Source organism: Rissa tridactyla, chromosome 2 (genome assembly GCF_028500815.1).
Source record: "Rissa tridactyla isolate bRisTri1 chromosome 2, bRisTri1.patW.cur.20221130, whole genome shotgun sequence".
Classification (NCBI taxonomy): Eukaryota; Metazoa; Chordata; class Aves; order Charadriiformes; family Laridae; genus Rissa; species Rissa tridactyla.
In genome coordinates this window covers 4,653,178-4,674,133 of record NC_071467.1, presented here as the reverse complement: position 1 = coordinate 4,674,133, position 20,956 = coordinate 4,653,178, and the positions used below count along the sequence as shown (strand labels likewise).

At 39.6% G+C, this 20,956-nt stretch overlaps 1 protein-coding gene across 6 annotated transcripts in view; it reads right to left on the bottom strand.

Moving 5' to 3' along the window:
* The window catches only part of SLC45A4 (solute carrier family 45 member 4), a 67,238-nt gene that overhangs the window by 33,485 nt on the left and 12,797 nt on the right, over positions 1 to 20,956 (bottom strand). For all 6 annotated transcript variants that reach the window (XR_008464733.1, XM_054190438.1, XM_054190442.1 and 3 more), the window contains one exon: positions 6,179 to 6,804. Coding sequence is in view for 5 of the 6 variants with exons in the window: in XM_054190438.1 (XP_054046413.1) it covers positions 6,179 to 6,422 (244 nt within the window). In the remaining variant the exon portion in view is untranslated. The remainder of the gene's footprint in view (positions 1 to 6,178; positions 6,805 to 20,956) is intronic.

Below are 20,956 nucleotides of genomic sequence, written 5' to 3'. Positions count from 1 at the left end.
ACTTAAAGAAAAACAGAACATTGATATAAAAAAAGCTCTCTAAGTAACAGTTATTGCACAACTGCCAGACCGCGTGGCATTTGCCTTGATATGAAAATAAAGCATGTGCCCCCACTGCCCCCAGGATTAAAAATCTTAATAGTTGCATAGCATCTTTCTCTTAAAGGTGCCTTAAACGTATCCGTAACTAAACCTCCCACTAAGCACTACATGTGTTCAAAAACTGTGCCGCTCAATTAATATTTGAGCTCAAAAGATACTTTACGTAAGAGAAGGGTGATACATGATACGAAAGCCTTACTGACTTGCTTGTTGGTTAAAAAAAAAGTACAGTAAAAATTAGTCTTATACAACCCCTTAGTGGGCATAAAATTAGTCAATAAGTAAAAAATGATGGGTGGGGAGGTTTTATAGGGCAATTAACATGTGCCTCAGGCACCATATTTGCAGTTTTATACATTCCACCACTTGAGCTCTGAATACAAACTCTACATGATCTTAGAGACTAACTTCAAAGCTAACAAGGCTGAAAATGTATTTAATTAAGTGTTTATTATTCTGGGTTTTCTGGATCCATTGCAAATTCAGTTCTTGTCCTTAGATTAGCTGTGTTACGGTCCCCTCTTGGGACAGGTCAGCTCTCAAGCCATTAATTCTTCCAAGGAGGAATTCAGATCCTGCAATTCACTCTCAGCATCAAATGGAGCTGTGCCTGGGAGCCCAGATGCAGCTGCATTGTACAAGAATTTAACTTTGAGAGTCAAAGAGCAGGTTACAGCAACTCAAACAGTTTCTCCCTGGTAAGACAAGGTCAGGTAAGGCATACGTCAAGAGGTAAGATGCAGCTTTGCAGAAAGACAGTTATAAATACATAAAACCTTAACATAAATGCAACCTTTGGCAGAGATGAGGAATAAACCCGATTACTCGAGCTGAGCTGAAATAGTCAGTGCTGCTTTATGTTGAAGAGTTTCCTCCATCTGTGAGAGTTTTTCCAGCTAGTCAGCCTTTTTTTTTTTTTTTTTCACTTGAATTATAGGCAGCCTCTAAAAGCTCATCCAACCCCTTTGTTCCCTTCTCCCCCACCAGATCTTTAAGGTTTTTAGACTTCCTTTGATCTCGGGTTTAGCCTTAGGAAGACCATCCCCTTCCACACTGAACTGAGTCAGCAATTTTGATACCTTAATTCCTTTGAAGAAACATACCTAAAAGCTAACTTATCTGTAACATTTCACGCTTGGTTTCCAAATACATCTCCATAATCTCCTCTTTACCTACGTGCATTCTTCTCAGGCAGGTATCAACACTAAATTTCAATGGGGAGATTCACTACCACTTCATACTGAAAGTTCACTCTGTAATATTAAATCGCTTCAGCATAATGACTTCTCAGCTACCATTTTGAGATTTCTCAGAATCAGCACTTTGAGTTATTGCTTAACACACTTTTTCCATACTGGCAATTTCACATGAACTAGATTTCAAGACCCTTTAAGCACGGTCTGCTAAGCTTCAGGCTGGAAGAATTTTGAATGGTAGATAATTTTTTTTTTTTTCTGAAATATTATGTCTAAATGCTTTAGCTGAGCCCAGACCCCCGAAGAGCTTTTCTACATGTATGAGACACGAAGGAAACACGTCTCATACGAGACATAAGCGACTACAGTATTTTGCTGATTCAAAAGCATATAATGAGCGAAATAATTTCTTTTCCAAACAAAAATAACCTATGGTATTCTGCTCTGCTTAGCTCAGCCTTTCTCTTTATTAAAATCTATTAATTAGCACTGAAATATGCAGTTTCCAGAAATGCTATTCCTTTGTGTTATTGCCTAAAAAGAACACCATGCTCAGGGTTAAGCTTAATACAACCGGCTTCAATATTTAATGTCAGACTAGCTGATGTTTACTACAGGAGCCCATTAACTCTCACAGCAAAACAAAGTGATGCCATCACAGATAGGCACTCAGATATGAAACTCATAACAATCAAGGCTATTCCTGTACCGTACCAGAGAAACATCCCTAAATTTAAGTGACATTATAAAGGCAAGCAGCACATGTAAACTGTTCATGTTTTTCCTTACATAAATGTGCATCGTTTCTTTTTAAAAGCACTAGTGTAATATATTTAATTTATGCAGGGGAATGAGGAGCAGTTTGGTGCTGACAGTCGCTTCTGTGCCTATTAACTATTCATAAAACACTCAATAGCATGGGAAAGATCCTTTGAAGCAACAGTAAAGGCTTGGCAAAGCTTTTATCATATTAAATATAAACCGTGAAACTTCATGTTTACAGCTACCACTACTCATTAGTCAGACAGCAAGTTTTTCATGCTGAAAGCAGCAGCCACCCCAAGTCATACAATACAGATTTATTTTTTTTTCTTCCGCAGTCCTAATGAAGCAGGCACGTGGACCCTACTTTTCAGAAGAAACGGCTTTACTGCTTGCATTACCACCCAAATTGTGCTTGAATTACAACTGAAATAATCTGAAATTACCAAATCATGTTATTTATTACTGGTTTTAAGCGTTGTTAACAGAAGCCATGCATTGTGATTTTACTGAACAAGTTTCTTAAAAAAGCTGACAGTTTCTTTAAGTTTTCACCATACCAGTCGTTAGTTTCTCCCCACTTTTATTCACTTAAAATCCCTTGCAAAAAAAATTTTTTTAAATGTATCCAAATCTTCCACGAAATGTTATGAACTGGAAGTAGTTTGAGAGATTTAATCCTCTAGAAGCCAAGTTTAATGATGGAAGAAAATACACTGTCATTTATGAACAATAGCAGGGATTTTAATTCCCTCTCACAGATAAGCAGCATTAAGTACCAGATGTTTCAGAAGACAAAGGCCTCATCCTGCTCCTGTGGAGTTTATAATACATGGCTGAAATGCGAGAGGGGAAGCAAACACTAGTGTCAATGCACAGAACAGACTCAGGAGTAATATGAAATCAGGTTGTCAAAAACCTTGGACCGATGAACAAGTAAACCCAGAGCTCTGACAGTTTATTTTCTAGTAAAGTTTTAATGCTGGCTGGGAGGAACTGCCAGTTGAACGGGTCTCAAAAAAAGGTTAATGAAGATTTCTAGAGATAAAAACTTGCGAAAGCAACAACTAATATAATTTCATCTGCAGTCAGCCTGCCACTTTTCATATTTGGCATATTTTTATATCCTCCAAATCCTTCTAAACACGTTAGCTGCTTCACTTTGAATTCTTAAGCTGTAGATAGCAAGAAATCAAAGAGCAAGTTAGAATTAAAAAAAAAAAAAAGGCGTAACATATATTTGTCTTGTTCTTGTTGCTAAGCTACTAAAGCCCAGTTATGACTACATGGCTATTACAAATTTGTAGCTGCATTTCTGACAAGGCAATGTAACATCAATCTAAGCATAGCAATAAAGACAAAGATTAAAGTCGCAACTCAGAATTTCTTTCCGTAGGGGTACAGCAACTCGGGCACTTCCAGACCTTTCCAGTTCACAGGATCCATCGATCCAAGGAGCTCTCACTGCTGCCTTCGGTTCTTTTGTTAAGAATTCAAAACTGTAGGCAATTTAAACACATCGAGAGTTTTAACCACTGTTGGATTGGAGAAGGACTATCCAAAGTACTATCTCCCTTCAGTTACTGCAATCCAGTGGCTTACAGAACAAGTAGGACAGGTCGTTGATCTGCCAAATCAGAACTACACCTCTGAGCCAGGGCACACGAACAGCCAGGAAAGTCAAATACCTGCGAGCAGAAAGTATGTAACACCATACTAACGTGCCTAAGGTTTTAATGGTGGTATCAGATAAGAATCTCAGATTATTGCAGCGACCAAAGTTTTCTCTGAGAACACAAGCACACACCGTAAAGCTTAATTGTTAATACTCAGCATATAACTGTAAGGAAGAGTCTTTTTCGCATACCCAAAAGGCTTCTGGTTCTTCAGTTTGTTATTAGCAAAGTTAGTTGGTTGAGTCACCACACTTCCCCAGGTGTTGCTTCTCGAAAAGAGTTTCTCCAGCCAATTTAATCTCACAGAAAAAAAATAATGAATGTTGCTTTTACCAAAACAAGAAGCAAAGGGAATATTACAGCAGTTCGACAGCTACACGCAACCCCCTCCAGTGAGGAATAAATATAGTTCATGTTGAGGCAGACAGATGCTGAGGTTGATAAAGGTAAACAGAACCATGTAAGAGGTAATTACCAACCAGGCCAGATAAGTCACCCGTGAATAACTTAACTCTTCAGTGAATCCAACACTGGTTATTCCCCTGCTGAGGCAACATGAGCCAGAGCAGGAAAGATTACAATTAGTTCCCAAAGTGCTAACATTTGGAACCAGCTCCCTCCATTTCTTATCTCTGTGGCATGGAACATCATCACCCCCAGCCTTTGGCATCGCTTTGTCGATTTGCTAGCTTTTCTACAAGTGAGAGCTCTTTTGTTCCCTTCCCCCAAATCCCAATGTTATTTTGATCACTGGGGTTAGGGAAGGAAGGGAAGAGATATTTCTCAATTATCTGGAGGAAACAGATCTGCTAGAAGAGCTCACAAAAGAAATGTAAGCTAGTAGACTGGTCAGTAATTAAGAGGATGGTTTATTTATACTGTCTGACCTTACTCTACGGCAAGGTAAAGTCAGCTTAGCCAGCTCTACATTTTAAACATCCAAGTGCTAGCACGAAACAAGAACACGAACAAAAAAGTATAGGGACAGTTACAAAACTGGGGGTCTTCCCTGTGCAAAGCAGGCCGCAAGTTTTTGCGTTAGTGGCAGGCAGTAATTGAACCAAAGCTGCTAGTACAAATTAATTAAGTCTCTAAAACTCAACTTACCCAAAAGACAACATCTCAAAACAAGTTATGGACATTATAAACATTCCTAGATGAAGTTGTACCTGTTTTATTCAGCTAGGCAGGTTGATCAGAAAGCTCCTATTTGAGGAACAAATAATCTATTTTAACTATGACAGCAACAGATCCAAAAAGGATGTCTGATGAGCTCTGAAAATTAATATTTTCAGGAAAACTTAGAGGCATAACCCATCAGCATCTCTCATGGCACTAATTGCACTGATTATTGACCCCTCTGTTGATTTAAAATAAACTGACTATTAATTTCATACGAAAACACATTTTTAACTGCAAGAAGACTGCATGAAAGAATATCTACATTGCATGCTCACAAGTTCACATCAAATAGAAAAATGCAGATGTTTCATTTGAGATGTTAACCTTCAAATTTTTGAACAATGTTGTAAACAGTATTCAATGAACATTATTTTAGAGAGTTGGCCGAGAGCTTCTGTTTGGCCGCAGCTGAGCATGCTGTAAGGTACAACTGCATGTATAAGCCAAAGCAAACATTAGCAAACATATAATATGCATATATTATATATACACTTATGCTGTGCACACACATCGTTGATTTATTCACTCGTGGAAGCACGCTCAGTCTGGTACTTCTATTCGGTTTCATGTAATATTTTCTGATATCTGACAGAGAACACGATTTTCTGGATTTGATAAAGGTAATACCAGATGCTGTTAACATTGTAAGCAGTTTATTTGAGACCTAATTACAGTACTCACCACGAAATTTAACACTGTCTACTCCTATTCTAAACCCCATTATTCCTCCATTATTATCTAAAGCTATTGGTATTACGCTTTATTCATAGGTATTCATGTGTTACAAACTAGACGGATTAATCACATAAGACTCACTAGTGGTTTGAAGTAAATGCAATATTTCACTAGTAGTTGGAAAAGCCAATTCATCTAACTGTTTATTCTAAATTCTCCATAAATGAAAAAAAAAAGCTTCACTGCAATCCTTTATAGTCTAATGTTGTTTCTAGTTTCTCGGACATTTACCTTTTAGTAAAGAATTTTAGACTTAAATCAGGTTAAAATTTTTCCAGAGGGAAGCAATATTAGACAGAAGATGAATGCATATAGAAGTCCTTCCCACTTAAACACGGTCACACAGAAGCTGTGGCACAGCCAACAGCGCAAAAAAAAAGAAAAAAAAAAAAAAAGAGAACAAACCCTAATCCATTTTACCTTGCACATTTTCAGTTGGCAGACCCCACTTCCCTCTTCCTCTGACTTCAATCAATGCAAAAGGATATATAAAGTTTCAATTAACAGGAATGAGAATTTACTTACCAATTTGTAACAATACGGGTGTTACCAAAGCTGTTTCCATGGCATAACAAAATTCCCTGCCAAACATTACTGCACCATGCATCACCCACAGGCGTATTGGTATCCGGTCTATGGATCCTTCACTAATGGTCTCCTCCCTACTTTCATTCTCCTTGTTTTCTGGTTTCTGAAGCTGTGCTACAGGTAGATCTTGAACTTGCATAGATTCCGAGTCAGCATTCTGGGGAGCCATTTTCATTACCATAAAAATATATATATATATATTTGTTATATATCTATATAAATAATACTACCATAACTCCACAAACAAGTTAGGGTGTCTTCTCTTTCAGCTTCTGTTCCTCTGGCAAGTAATGCTTATATTCCTCTTGTACAAACAGATATCTTGAAACTTCTTGTATAGATATGAGACATTCAGAACAAAAAGCTATTTGGTAGGAATTTCAACATATGGCTTGCTGATTTACTGTGAGTTAGAGTTAAAAATCCATAATTGCCATTCAGTTAATACCAGTTTCATAATTATTATTGAAGAAGTGCTGAAGTTGTTATTCTTGCTACAGAGAGGTGGAAAGGCGACACAAAGAGGTGCTCCACTGTTAATCCCCATCGAGTGGCTGATTAATCTGCAACAAAAAGCAAGCATTTAAAAATTTCAATAGCATTTTTCAGGATATTGTGCCCCCCCGCCCCCTTAACTATATACCCTATTTCCTGCTTAATGCTTTCCATTGTCCTTGCCTAGTGTAGGATCTTTTATTCCACGGTCCCTCCTACCCCTGGACTTTCCACTGAAATGCAGTTACTCCTCATATTTAAATGATGCTTAACTGTACACTCCTAAGATCCTCCAGTTTGTGGTCTTACATGAAGCCACAGAAGAATATATCAATGTATTTGTCCGAGATCCTCAGAACATCAGCACAAGACTAACAAATTCTGGGAAACTTAATGCAGGTTCCATTTCAGAAACAGTGTGGGATATTCCAGTACTATGCCAGGAAGATGATTCATCGGTTGCCATTTACTCACTGGCCACACAGACGTCTCCATTTAGGCTTTTGGAAGTTGCCAGTTACTTTGCAGTAATCATCACACCATCTTATAACAAAGATATTCCTCAAGCAAACGTGAGCAAAAATAAGCCATTAGGAATATAACTTTGAGGATTGGTGTTTAAATATTTAAGCTTCTAATAAGGATATAGACAGCACATGCATCCATCTTCACTTTCTGCACACAAGATCAGAGCATCTTACTCCCAACATCCTTTTGAAGTCCGTGAAGGTAGAATGGCACAATATCTTCCACCATAGATTAAAATTATTACAATATATTCCAACCAGGTAAGACACAAGCTTCTCCTGTATTTCCCTGTCCTTTATGCCACAAAGTCTAAGCAGATGTACATACCGTACCATGTCAATCAAAATGTGTTTAGGCACTTAGGAGAAAAAAGAAAGCATTTTATAAAAAGTCAGATTGCGTCATGTTTGCACCACAAGGGTGCACGGTAACTTCTATGCACACAGTGTGACCGAACTCGGATCCCAGTACAAAACCCCTCGGGGGTATGGTTCCATGATTTGCTGGCTTTGGCAGCAAAGCTGGCCTAAGAAGTCCCCACGCTGCAGTTCACTGCCCCTTCAGTTGTGGCAACAAAAACTCTTTGTGGGCTAGAGCATAAACCAGATCATTAAGCGGTGAACCTAAAAATGAGCCTTAAGAAAAAGATGACATGTTTGGGGTTTAAAGCACATCACAACAGCGACTCTGTTTCAGTGTGACCCGACACACTGTTCTACTAAAAGTGCAGCACGGGAACATCATCTTGAGCGCTCCCTCCTGCTGATACCCTCCTTCGAGCTGTACCCCCAGTGGGTTTATTGCATGATTTTGTTCTTCTAGTCAAAAGCAACTTTTTTTGCTCTGGGCTTTTTCTCTTCCCAGGCTCCCCAAGATTCCTGGAGTTCTCAGATCTGATCACCTCAGTAACAACTTAATACTAGAATTTGCTTTAGAGGTAGTCAAACCTTTAAATCACATGACAGAAGTTAAAATAACTTACTGCATACGAGTGCTATAAGGAGAGTTTGAAGTTCCCAGTTTTAATCTACAAGCATTAAATAGCTCAGAACAAAAAGGACTCAAGACAACATTTCTCCACCCACTCAATTAACAGGAGGAGTTGAGATGCAGTGCCTAACGTTACTGAATTATGGTACAGACAGGTACTTATTATTCAAGTTCTTCATAAGCACCTTGTTTCTGTAACGCTTTTTCTTTCCACTAATTGGGGTTTGGATTCATTTCCCTCCTTCCCGTAGTTAACAGTGTTGGAACTTGCATCAGAAGGGAAATGGATGATTCTCTTCCCTTACTTACTTGTCCGAGGTTTCAGCTCAATCCTTGAAGGGCTATTAGTTTATCATAAATATGAAGTTAAGTACCGTGTGTTTTAAAAAGACACACATTCACGTTTCATAACACAAGTTCTGGGTGAGTAAAACCTACAAAATACGGGTTCCAGAGTAGGAGCAATTGTTTTAATTACAGACTAGTAACAAAATGTTTAATTGCTGGCAGACTCAGGCAAAACTGCATTCAGTAGAATCTAAAAGTTTACATATCAGGTCTTACTATTCAAAATCATTCTGAACACATGTGTTGTATTACAGACTAAGGGTCACGGCTAACCCCCCTGTACAAGATGGCTTTAAAGTCTCTAGTGTTTTCTTATGCTGAATTTCCCCTCCTGTCACTGTCTCTGAAGGATTTAACTCAATTTCCCTAAACACCTCGCTCGATACACAGTTACGGGGTAGGAGAATGAGGCATGGAGAGGAAGGCAGTTCATCACACCAGAATGTTTTATGCTGCACAGGGGCAGCCTGCATGCGCAAGCAGGGTGACACCAGCCAGGGAGCATTTGTCACTGGAAAGGATAAAGAGGCAGGACAAAAGAGGGTATCTGAGATTTAGCCCATTTGAGCGAGACTCTTAAGGGATGACTAAAAAAGTTATTCTTGAAGTGGGAGATGATGGGGAGTGATCAGATAATTTAAGAGACAGGAATAATGGATGATAGATGGAGGTAGACTTTGAAGTTGTAATTGACACAGATAAGAACAGTATATTTTAACCATGCCAGAAAAAGCAGTTACAGTATTCAAGTGCAGTAGCAAGAGGCACAATGGACAGGTTTTATCTAAAGGAACAGAGAATTACTGTTCCATTATGCCAATTTTGTGGTAAGCGTAACGCTAGTCTTCCTGCTGCACTTTCATCTGACTCCAAATGCATGTCTAATACAAGAGCCAGAGAACAACAAGTGCCTCTCAGAAAGGTCTTCCAGTTCTTTCGTAATTCCTGCTAGGTTGTGTTCCTACCCATTTTAGTTCGGTCCAGATTCTGCTGCTGCTTTTTCCAAGTTCATTTTGAATTTGGCAAGTTTGAATAGTGGCTTTCTTCCTTATCGAAAAGGGAGACAAATTCATTTACCTGCTGGAAGTAAATATTACAGAAGCTTTTATGCAGCAAAGAACTCCAAAGTAAATGGTGTCTAAAGAGGAGGTGGGTTAAAATATCAAAGTGGGCATGCTCCCATGTCTGCATCTCTAAAACCGAACCTTAATTGCCAATAATTTCTTAAAATTGTAGTACTGAATATCCACGGTGATTTCCAATACAGTCCTTTTACTCATGCAGTTCAAAAGCTTTACTGCGTGGAGTCCACCTAAGAAACAGGCCAGCATTATTATTGTAATTTTTTAACAAGTGATGAATTAAGCTTACATTTTACTTGTCATTCAAGCAGACTAGGTATTAAGAGGGACTCTTTATCAAGGAGTGTAATGACGGGACGAGGGGTAATGGTTTCAAACTGGAAGAGGGTAAATTCAGATTGGATATTAGGAGGAAATTCTTTACTCTGATGGTGGAACTGCAACAGGTTGCCCAGGGATGTTGTAGATGCCCCATCCCTGGAGGTGTTCAAGGCCAGGCTGGATGGGGCTTGGAGCAGCCTGGTCTGGTGGGAGGTGTCCCTGCCCATGGCAGGGGGTTGGAACTAGATGATCTTTAAGGTCCCTTCCAACCTGAACCAGTCTGTGATTCTATGATTCTAAGAGAGCAGGCATCCCTTCCTCAAACAGATGTCGAGAGGCACTGTGGCAAAAGATTTCAGAAAGATATCTGTACCTTTCCATGTAGCAGCTAAACAAAATAGTTTTAAAAAGTAAACTGGCACACAAGACAGCATTTATCTCAGGAAGGTGCCTCCATTCTGCCGTGCACCGTCACTATACCATCCATAAAGTTTTAAAAGGTATTTTCATGACTAACAAAGAATGAGGAAGTAGAATGAAGAATTTCAGTCACGGAAAAAGGGTTCATGTTGGGTACAGAGAGAAGTTTAGATACAAAAATATTCCTGATCTTGCAAAGTGTATGTGGGAGGAGGGGAGTGATTACACTTGCTCTTCTTCAACCTAATTGCACACATTTTACTTCGACCTTTGGCCACATCGTGACAAGGACAAAACCTATAAAGTGGCAGTAATATAGCCACTTTAGGCAGTAATATATTCTGACAAGTAACCTGTAAGCAAAATTTTATAAAAGCTGCTCAAATTGCTAGTAATTTTATATGTTATACTTTTACTATCTATCTTCTATCTAGGCATAAGTCTTAACATGACTATGTGGAGCACAAAACATGTTCCAGGCTCAACAAGGCTATATCACAATGATCCTATACCTCAAATGGGTAGCGTTCACAGACGAAAGCACATGAATCATCGAAGAACCAGAGGAAAATTACTTTCTCTAGGGTTTTCCAAAGAAGAGGAAGAGTTAGATAGGTCATATTTGTGGCCCACAAAATTCAGTGGTTTTCTTTTCCCTAGTGAGCACCGAGATGCTAGAGGTGCACAAAAAGCTCACACTAGACAATTATGCAAGAGAATGCCTTGGGCAAATGACTTTTATCACACTTCTCAAGAGTGTTTTGTAAGTTTACGACTTAGAGGTTGGCAAGCAGTGTTTTTGCATTTGTGATACCATCATCTGGAGGTCAGAAGATTGGTAGTACACCCATTAACCCCAAAATAAACGGGATCAACAGTGATCCTGCCCAAATCTTTTAAGACTGAGCTATTTTTAATGCGTGTTTCCACATATCCCTTGCTAACAAGGAATAGGAATGTACTGTTTGACAAGCAACTAGATTTCCTGAACCAGTGCCAAAGCATATGACTTTAATTAAGCTCTGGACTATTCAGCAAATTTCAGGTAATCACACACATACTTTATTAAGCAGTAATAAAGCCTGGCAAGTAGATAGTTAAACGGACCCAACTGGATACCATGAGAAAATCTCATCTCTTGAGGAGGGCTTTCTTCCTCTGAAACCATTAAGCAATCCTTAAGACATTTATTGGTGTAAGAAACAATCCATTTCAACAGGGTAGGTGTGCACTAGTTACAAAATCCTAAGTCCCCAAGGGAAAAATAAGCATGGCCTAAGAAAAACTGTAATGAACAAACTGAAAAGGATGCAAACAGTTCTGTCCAAACACTATTGAATATCTAAGGGAACAAGGGGGTGATTGAGCAGAGGCAAACTACCCCCCTTCTCTCATCCTGCTCTAATTTGAAGTTTATTGCATTAACTTACAGTCGCTTAATCGAGCCATCTCTTGTCTTCAAGATCTGCCTCTTCCAATATCATTACTTTTTTTTTGTTTTACATGCAAGGACACAGATTGATCGAAGTCTCCCCAAATCATAGTGAAGAGCTGCATTCAGTTTTTCTCTACAGGAATTGTTTTCTAGCAATGGAGGAAATACTGTAGCTCAAACAAAGATTCCACAGTTTAAAAGAACTCTTCATCCTTCCTTTCAGCGTCAAGAAGGTAGAGACACCTTGAGCCATCATGGCATGTGAACGTCTTCTCATTGTTTACCACTAACTTCATACGGGAAAATAGCTAAGAATCAATTCTTACAGAATTTAATTAGGCTTTAATGAGTCTGATCACAGTTATTTTAAGAGTCCAGAAGCTGCCAGTCTAACAGGACATGACTTTGTTCCTCCCAAAGTCTTAGACCTCACCCTCCTTCAGTTCTTCAATGAGTACACCTCAGACATACACACTAGTAACGACATTATTTCACCTGTGAATCATGTTAGGCTGGCAAGCCTATAATGGCCCAGTCATTCCATTTATTTGTCAAATACTTAACTTTTCTGCCAAGTTGGTTTATATTAAGGTTTTCAAGAGATCACCAGATTACTTGAAAAGTTACCTAGACTGATTTAAATACAACCTTAATATTAGCATTGGATAGAAAGGTATTCTGAGCTTGCCTGTCTTTTCCTTAGACTAAATAAGTGTTTGGCTGGACACTTGTACCTCTATGTTGCAGACAAACATTGTTTATTATTCCTTCTATGATTAAATGCAAAATGGACACTGGGTTCTGTTTCAGCATCTGACCGACCGGCTTGCAAAACGATATGTCGTTGGGACTCAGGCCTTTTCAAGAGTAAGATGGCATTTGTCCAAGCATAATTACTAATGTTTTGAGTTCAAATCCTCTGGTGCTTCACCATGCCAATAGAGCAACGTTGCTGTGAGCAGCTCTTAAAGGCAAGGCTGTCCTTCATCCCTCTGCCAGCGTGGCTACAGCACCTCACCAAAATGTCAATTCTCAAAATATGTTAAAAATGATTCCCTAAGATGGTGATCCAACCGATTTTGTACAGATGACTCCCCGAGGATTAATTTTGTTCGACAGATCTGCCATAGGGGCGGTACCTTCCACTACAGAGGTAGCAACAGATGAAACCAGCTAAAACTCCCTGCAGTACAAAGCTGATCGCAGCTTCAAATTATAACAGCAAATTATACTTTTGCTAGGACAGCCTGTTTTGCGAGCAAAGCCAGTTTTGTTTTACAGTCAGCTGCTTGCATCGGAATATCGCGTAAAATATGTTACTACCTTATTGTACTGCTTACACTATAGCTTTCTCAATCACTTTAAGCTGGCATAAACAAGTACTTCCTCTAAACGCAGCAGTCTGTTCTTCCTTTTCTTTGCCTTGGGTTCCTTACTCCCACCCCTTCCTGCACAGCCACATAAGCGTCTATGTCACGAGCCAGACAGTGTAACTGATCTAGGTGGAAAACTAAACTGACAAAAAACCACAAAAAAAATCCTTTATAAAGTCAGGTCGGTTTTAGCTGCTTGTGTGGCTGCGTGGATCCGTAACCAACAGAATGGGGCAGCTCTTAGGGGTAGCAATACACAAAGCCAACGTGAAGTTGCAGCTCATATGAAAGAAGTTGTTGGTGGATCCCTGTGGCTACAAGGTGAAAAAGCAGCCTCACCTGCCCAGCTCAAGACACCTCCTCGTCAGAAGGTAGAAGGAGGATCTTCAGTCATGCTGTGAGAGCTATCATGTATTCTGCCTCCTAGGACTTGCCAGATGCAAGGCAGAATACCACTCGCTTAGCCAACAGGCAGCTATTTTCTCCCCGGTTGTTTTGCGGCTCTGTTAGTAATTATTAGCAGCTGTTTATAGTAACAGAACTGGCCAGAGGGGAAGTTTCTTTGGCCCATGTCAAGACTCAAATGTTCAGTCACTGCAGTAGGAAGAAAAGCATCTAAAAAACATACCTGGAGGTTCTGGCCCAGCTGGACAAATGCATGCAACTACTTTACTTGAAGTTCAGCAAAGGGGCTGTATCCTTCCATGATCTGACCAAGTTGTTCCTTCATAAAAGTTTAGACTCAAAAAAATCCTGTGACTTTCTAGAAGCACCATCTTATAAGCAAGTCATGAGGCCTTTGGTTCAAAAAGGCAGCAATTATAGTCAGGTGGTTGTTTAAATTCCCATTAAGACTTTTCACAGAGTTAAATGCAAACACAGATTTTTAGCTACTGCTTTCTAAAAACAGAACTGTATTAACCCTACCAGAGGGGGAAGACGACACTTGTTCAGTAATACTTTATTTTAAAAAAATGCAATTATGCCACATATTACTTAACAACAATCCCATATGTGAGCAATGTTACTCCAGATCCTGAAAGTTAACCTCTAATTTTAAAATGGTCTTACGTTAAACTGGACTAACCTGTTTTGAATCACTAAAAGCCTGCCAAAGGAAAAACGTTAAGGCTAACTGGGTGCAATAAAGAACCACATTTGACATGTCCTAACATTTAATTCATCATTCAGGTAATCAAAGGCATTGAAACACAACAGCATAAACCACCTTGTTCTACAAGGATGCAACGCCTAAGCAACCCTACAACTGACACCGAATGAAGGCTTAGATGAGATTTTTAACAGGTTCATTTTGAAACCTGAGATTTAAAAACATTTAAAAAAAAAGAAAAAGAAAAAGCCACTGGAACAAGCACAGCGCTTTTGCATCATGACCTACTTTTGAGGCTACCACACAATTTAGGCCACTGAAGCAAGGTCTGGGAGGGGGGAAATCATTCTGCAGCACGTTGTGAATGAAGACAATGTGGAGCAATCCACCTCACGTGGAGAAGCGGCATTTTTTGCCACTTCTTGCAAGGCAAACTTTTGCCTGCCCTCAGGACTCTTCACACACTGTAATCCAGTTGATGTCTTTTACAACCTCTGCCTTGCTGTTGTTTAAGCTGAGACATAACTTTTCAAAAATATACTCATCTAAGAGAAAAAAGTGATTCTGGCAGCTCTCTGAACTACTAAGGCTGAACATCTGAGATGCTCGACTCCCCCAACAATTTCATAAAAATATGCAAACAATCATCTCCCACAAAATGTAAGAGCAAGGGTGTGCGCTGCTTCATTTTGAAAGGGTTAATGAGGAGTTGTTGCACCCTTTCCTTGGTATGTATACAAAATTCCAGAAATTATTAAAACCTGACATAAACAGGCTTCCAACTCCAGCCTTGCTAGCATTAAATCTTCCATTGGGTGTCCTGCCTACTTCTTTCTGTAACGTGTGGCCTTGACTAGAAGCCCCCTTGCTTTCTTCGGACCCTCTTTCCACCCCCTTCCAGCTTACTCGGAAAATGACCAAGGTAAGATTTTGACTCACGCTTGAAGACGTGGCAATGCAGTGACAGATGGCAATCTGTGCATGACAAACTCCCCTGGTGGGCTTTTTCCTGCCCCAACATGCAAGGAGGAATAGAAAGCTTAAGACAAAAGGTGGAGAGGATGAAGGTCCTCATGACGTCAGGGAGAACACCTTTGTAAGACAGCCCTCTTTCCTCATTCTTTATATTTGGGGGGGGCAATGTAATTTCCCCAGCCTGATTATATTACTGGGAAAAAGACGTAGGAAACCATGGGTCGTTATGAAATTACAGAAACAATTCTGGGAAGCCATCTTTTTAAAAGGGATTCATAATTTAACGCGAGACAGACTTTATTCAGTGGATTGGATATTATACTGCTCCCTAAAGGCACAGGCTGTTACTAATATTAGATCAGATTACATTGTTAAATCACTGCTGCTCCTGTTTTTAGTAGGAAATACTTAATTTACTTAAACTGGAGAGGTAGCATTATCTGATTAAACTTATTTTTTGTTTTACTGATAGGTAAAAAACATCATATATGTTCCTGTTACCCTCATGGTTATTAATACAGATACATTAAACAAGTAAACAGCTAGGGTGGTATGGGTATAAATAGCCATAGAGAAGCCTTCCCAGCTAGCAAAAAACATTACAGCCGGGACCGGCGATGCTGGTAAGACAGGCACTAAGAAGCAGTTCCTCACTACAGCACAGACACAGACATGCCTTATTCATGACAGCTGGATGTCCAAGTAGCAGGTTCTACTCCCAAAATTAAACAAACGTTAAGGGCAAGACAGCTAAAAGCTAAGCACTTTCAAAAACAAAAAATTACATCCTAGTCACCACATAAGCACAAAGAACTCAAAACCTCATGGGGATAGAGATCACTCAGGCCAGTGTGCAAATATGCTGTTATGGTCTGACACTGCTGCAAATAACGACTTGTCACTAAGAAAATGCACTAATTTGGGCAGATAAGCACAGTCAAACTTCAGTCTGGCATAAGCTAAGTCTGGCCCAGCTTAGGCATGCCCTACTAAAAGATCCTCAAGTTTTTAAACCATGTTGAACATGAGAGTTATCTCCCATCAGAATTAAATTGATTCATTCCCTCTGTCTCAGTGAAGTAGGACAACAGAGGAAAACAAAATTAAGGCTATCATCAGGGAACATCTTAATACATTACCAAGTGGATTAACTGGAACAATCTTACCTTCCTGCAGAAGGAAGGACAATGTTTAACCCAGTGGTGGTGCAAGAATAATCCTATCGGTGCATCGTTGCCACTAGCATTTTTTTTGCAAGTTCTTTTACCAAGGCTGTCCTCCCAGTTGCAGTGTGGGAAATGAAGTATACCAGTGCAACCTTTTGCAAATTACTCTTCAGAATGAGCAATGCTTTCTCCAATAGGTTGAGACTCGTGTGTGTCTTGCATGAATATTCATCCATAAAAAATAGTCAAGCCAGGACCGATTACTTAGTCTGTATATGCAAAGTTAGATATTCCTTGCAGATGTTACTGTACCTACGATGAAGAGCGCAATACTTTACTGAAGTAATTATATTTGAACTAATTATATTCACTGCTCTGAAAATTTGCAGGCTGGTTTCTTCAGGCTGTAAATGCTTAAGAAACCCAAATACTGCCAGAATATGTATTAGACAATTACAGAAGCTATTCAATAGATCAAGACAAAAAAGAGCACAGCATAGATCTTCATAAGCTGCCTTCCTCTAGCATATCATTAACGTCTGCAAAGTCTAATTCATTGGAATTATCTCCAATTACCAGTCCCTAAACGCATTACCATCGTTCTATCTCAGAAAACTCTGTTAAAGTAAGCTTTTGAAAGCATCCACAGAATTTTGTTCACCCTCCAACAAAGATGAAGAAGTTAGGTTTTGGCCGGATTTTACTAACTCTGAGGAAATAATTACTCCCTCAGAGAAAAAGCAAAACAAGGCAGAAGAGGGTTTCTCACATTTCAGATTCTCCGAAGGGTTTGTAAACAACTATATATAACTGATTATATCATCTTGCACAAAATATTCTCATTTTGCCTTCTCTGAGTGGACTCGCAGATCAACTGGCCCATCATCACTGTGATAGCCTGGCAATAAGCAGCCGTTTCCAGCCTAACCTGCAGTTTGAGCCTGCACTGATTCAGCACGATTGCGGGAAACTGTCTCTTGTCGGCGTAAAGGAGAGAGATCCCTTCTCTTCTGCCTCTTCCCCACCCCAGCTTCACGTAGCTTCCCTCCATCTGGGCCAAGAAAAATATTTTAACATCCCCCGATAAGGCGTTAAATGGAGCTGACTACTATTGTATTGAGGAAAAAAAAAGAAGAGGAATAAAAGCATTTAGAGATAAATTTGTATTTCTTACTTACTTCCTCCCTGGCATCCAAGGAGGCCTGCCTGTTTCTCTAATGCAACTGTGCTGCAAAGGGTGCGGTAAAATAGCTGCTTTTCAGCCCCTTGACCTCAAGCCTTCCCTGCGTTAGGTGGTGCTAATGGAGGAAACAGCTATAGGTTAAAATAGCAGCTTTATGGTGCAGCACCTTTGGTAAACATTTTCAGTCCTGCCCTTGTGAAGCCCAAGCGATTACAAACAGGCGTTGAGTAAGCACACTTCATAAAAAGTACAGCTAGAGCACTTGACCAGATCCCTGCTGTCCCAAATATCAGCATGACCGACATGTTTATGTTCATTGCCATGAAGTATAGCTACTTGATTTAGTTTCTGAATTATTTAAATAAACATTTGAAGAGGCCTAACAGTGATGCATAGCCCACACATTAAGTAAGGTGCAAGATAGAAAACCAAAATGAAGAATCCCCTTGTAACACAAATCACTAATAAAGTTTATAAATTTCAAGAATACCAGAGGAATACTGTTCAGCAAACAATATGGATGAATCAGTGCTTAGAAGGGTTGCATCACCACACTGATTTCAGACCTTATCTACAACGTTTACGAAAACTATACAGTAAGAACCTCTACAAAAAGAGCACTTTAAGCAAAGTAGGCGAAACCTAACATTTAAGAGTTACACCTTCTAGAAGAAAGAAATACAGGTAATGAACAGACAGCACTTTGGCAAATACAATGTATTTACAAACAATCCGTTTTAGAAATTTTTAGTGCAAGTAATATGATTGAGGCAGCTGGTTTAAGAGCAGCCCTGTAGAAAGCCGGTGGCCACATTTAAGAGCAGCTTGATCAGGGCATATTTTGATTTTGGACTATGAACGAATGCTATTTTAGTAATGCGTTTTGCCAAGCTGTAACCCTGTTAGAACTGGCAGGGTAAGATATTTACTGACACACACACTAAAATAATAAGAGGCGGTTGGACTCGATACATAAAGACCTGCTAGCAGGGAAATATTTAGAGGACACAGACCTCTTCCATTTGTGACTTTGTAGAACTATGAAACAGCTTGGCAAAGTCTTGTCAGATTTTGGCGTTTTTACCTAATTTGGGAATGACTGTCAGCCACTCTCCTCTTACAGGATGCACAAGCTCCAGCATCCATGCCATTTTAACAGCATACATCTGGATTGCTATGGGATAAGACCCATAGCAGTTCTGTACCAAAGCTGAAGTGGTTTAATAGTCTGCTGTTGTATCTGCAATCACTACAGCAGTTCTTACAGCTGTCTGGTGAAAATCAAAGACATCTCACAGCCTAGCTTTAGTCCTGCCACATTCAGTCAATTTGAACATGCTCTGTCAGTCCCTCAGCTTTTTCCTGTATGTTTGCTGCAAAATATACCACTGCCATCCTTCCAGGGAAGTTTTACATACGACCTAAGGAATCCTTTAGGCACAAAGCTGCACTAGGGTATGGGGACAGATCTCATCCACGCAACTGTAAGCATTATCGTATGATCGTATCGTATGGATCTTGTGCCCCTCTAAATCCCCACAGAGACATTTTCCAGGGGTGGGGTGGTTCAGAGGAATCACCACAAGGATTTTGTCAGCTGTACTATAACTATTTGTTATAAGCCAACCAGGGCTACCACTGTAGGCCACACAGGCAGTAGGGACACTAATCTATATTTAATGAGCTTGAATGTTAGTTGGCCTTATGAACTATTATTTCCCCCCTCCCAAAGACCAGCAAATGCTTTTTGAAGAGCATCTAGTATCTCACAAGCATTTTCTGTTGCAGGTTATTGTCAGATATGCAGCCTTAAATTACCTAAAACACTCTCAGTGAATCAATGCTGAAGGACCTTTTCTTGAATGTTCATAAGGAAAAAATATTGTAGCAATAGTTTCTACTGGACTAGACTGGCATCTTCCAATGTGAGGAGAGTTTATTTGCTTAAAAAGGGTATTTAAAGTGAACATTTATTTAGCTGAATGATTCAAAGTGATTGCACTTAAGTCATTTCTAGGTGCAGGGCTGCTGGCATAGAGAACATGGTAGTGGAAGTTCAGCCTATGCAAGCATGATTGATTGTTTAGAAAACAAAGCTAATCTAGTGGTTGTTTCTTTATGCACAGCTAATTGCATACCAGCTAGAGTACCTTTCCAGATCATTCTCAGAGGCAGAATGAATTTGTGGTCAGATAGTATCACAGGTATTTCTGTAGGTAGGTAGAGCTGCATTAATACTTACAGGCACTAAAAGCAGAGAGGAGAAGAGCAGGACAATGAGGGAAACGCCAGAATTTCAGTACACAGACTAGCACAATACTGAAGTGCAACAGCTGAGATGGCAGGTTATCCTACTAGGCATCTAGTATCCTCAGAAAGGCATCATCAGATCCTCTACTCAGAAATGCATTCACTGGAGTCAGAAGAAGCAATATTTTTTTCTTCATTCTATTAACCTAGATAGATCCTGAAGTCTGAAGCCAAGTGGGAAATTCAGTTGGGAGACAGCGACAGAAGTAGCAACGTGAACACCTGACGAAATAGGTTTGGTTTTGTGCCTTTATTGTTTAAAGAGACACCAAAATACACATGCAGTTGGTGTAAGCCATCTTCAGAGCGTATATAAGAGTATACTTTAAATATAAGAGTAAACTTCCAATGTAAGTCACAGCTACAACTTAAAATTCAGGACCCCAGCACTGGTCAAGTGAATATAGATGAAGACATTGAGCATCACCTTTACATTTTTTTAAAATGCACACCAACTATAGGTTGAAGATTAGCAAGTGAAATATGTTGTGTTGATCCAAACAATAAACAGGAACAGCAACGTCTGCTTGGGGTTGTCTTTATGATTAGTCTAACATGCGCCCAATGTTATTAAGGGACCTCCTATCTCAGAGGCTGTATGGCTATTCACAGAACATATCAGAGTAAGAACTGACCAAGTTGAGAGCTGATCTATGAATATTTGAACAGTTTGACAGAAGCCTTCTCTAAACTATTAGACCATTCTCGAATAATAACACAGAGGAATAGTGTGGGCTTCATGAAGATAGTTAAATAGCTCTCCATTTATCTTCTGTCATCCACACACCTTTATTATGCTCCATAAAGATTGCAGTTGCACCACTGGCTTTTCCTCACATTGCTCCACTCACATTCAGTCTGGCTTCACCTCTGCTGCTCTCTTGTATGGTAGAAGACATATTGGTACAAGATCTTTAGCCTCTACTCTTTGGCACTCAGCTCTTTGCTTTAAGCTTTCATTGCTTTCTGTTCTCTGAT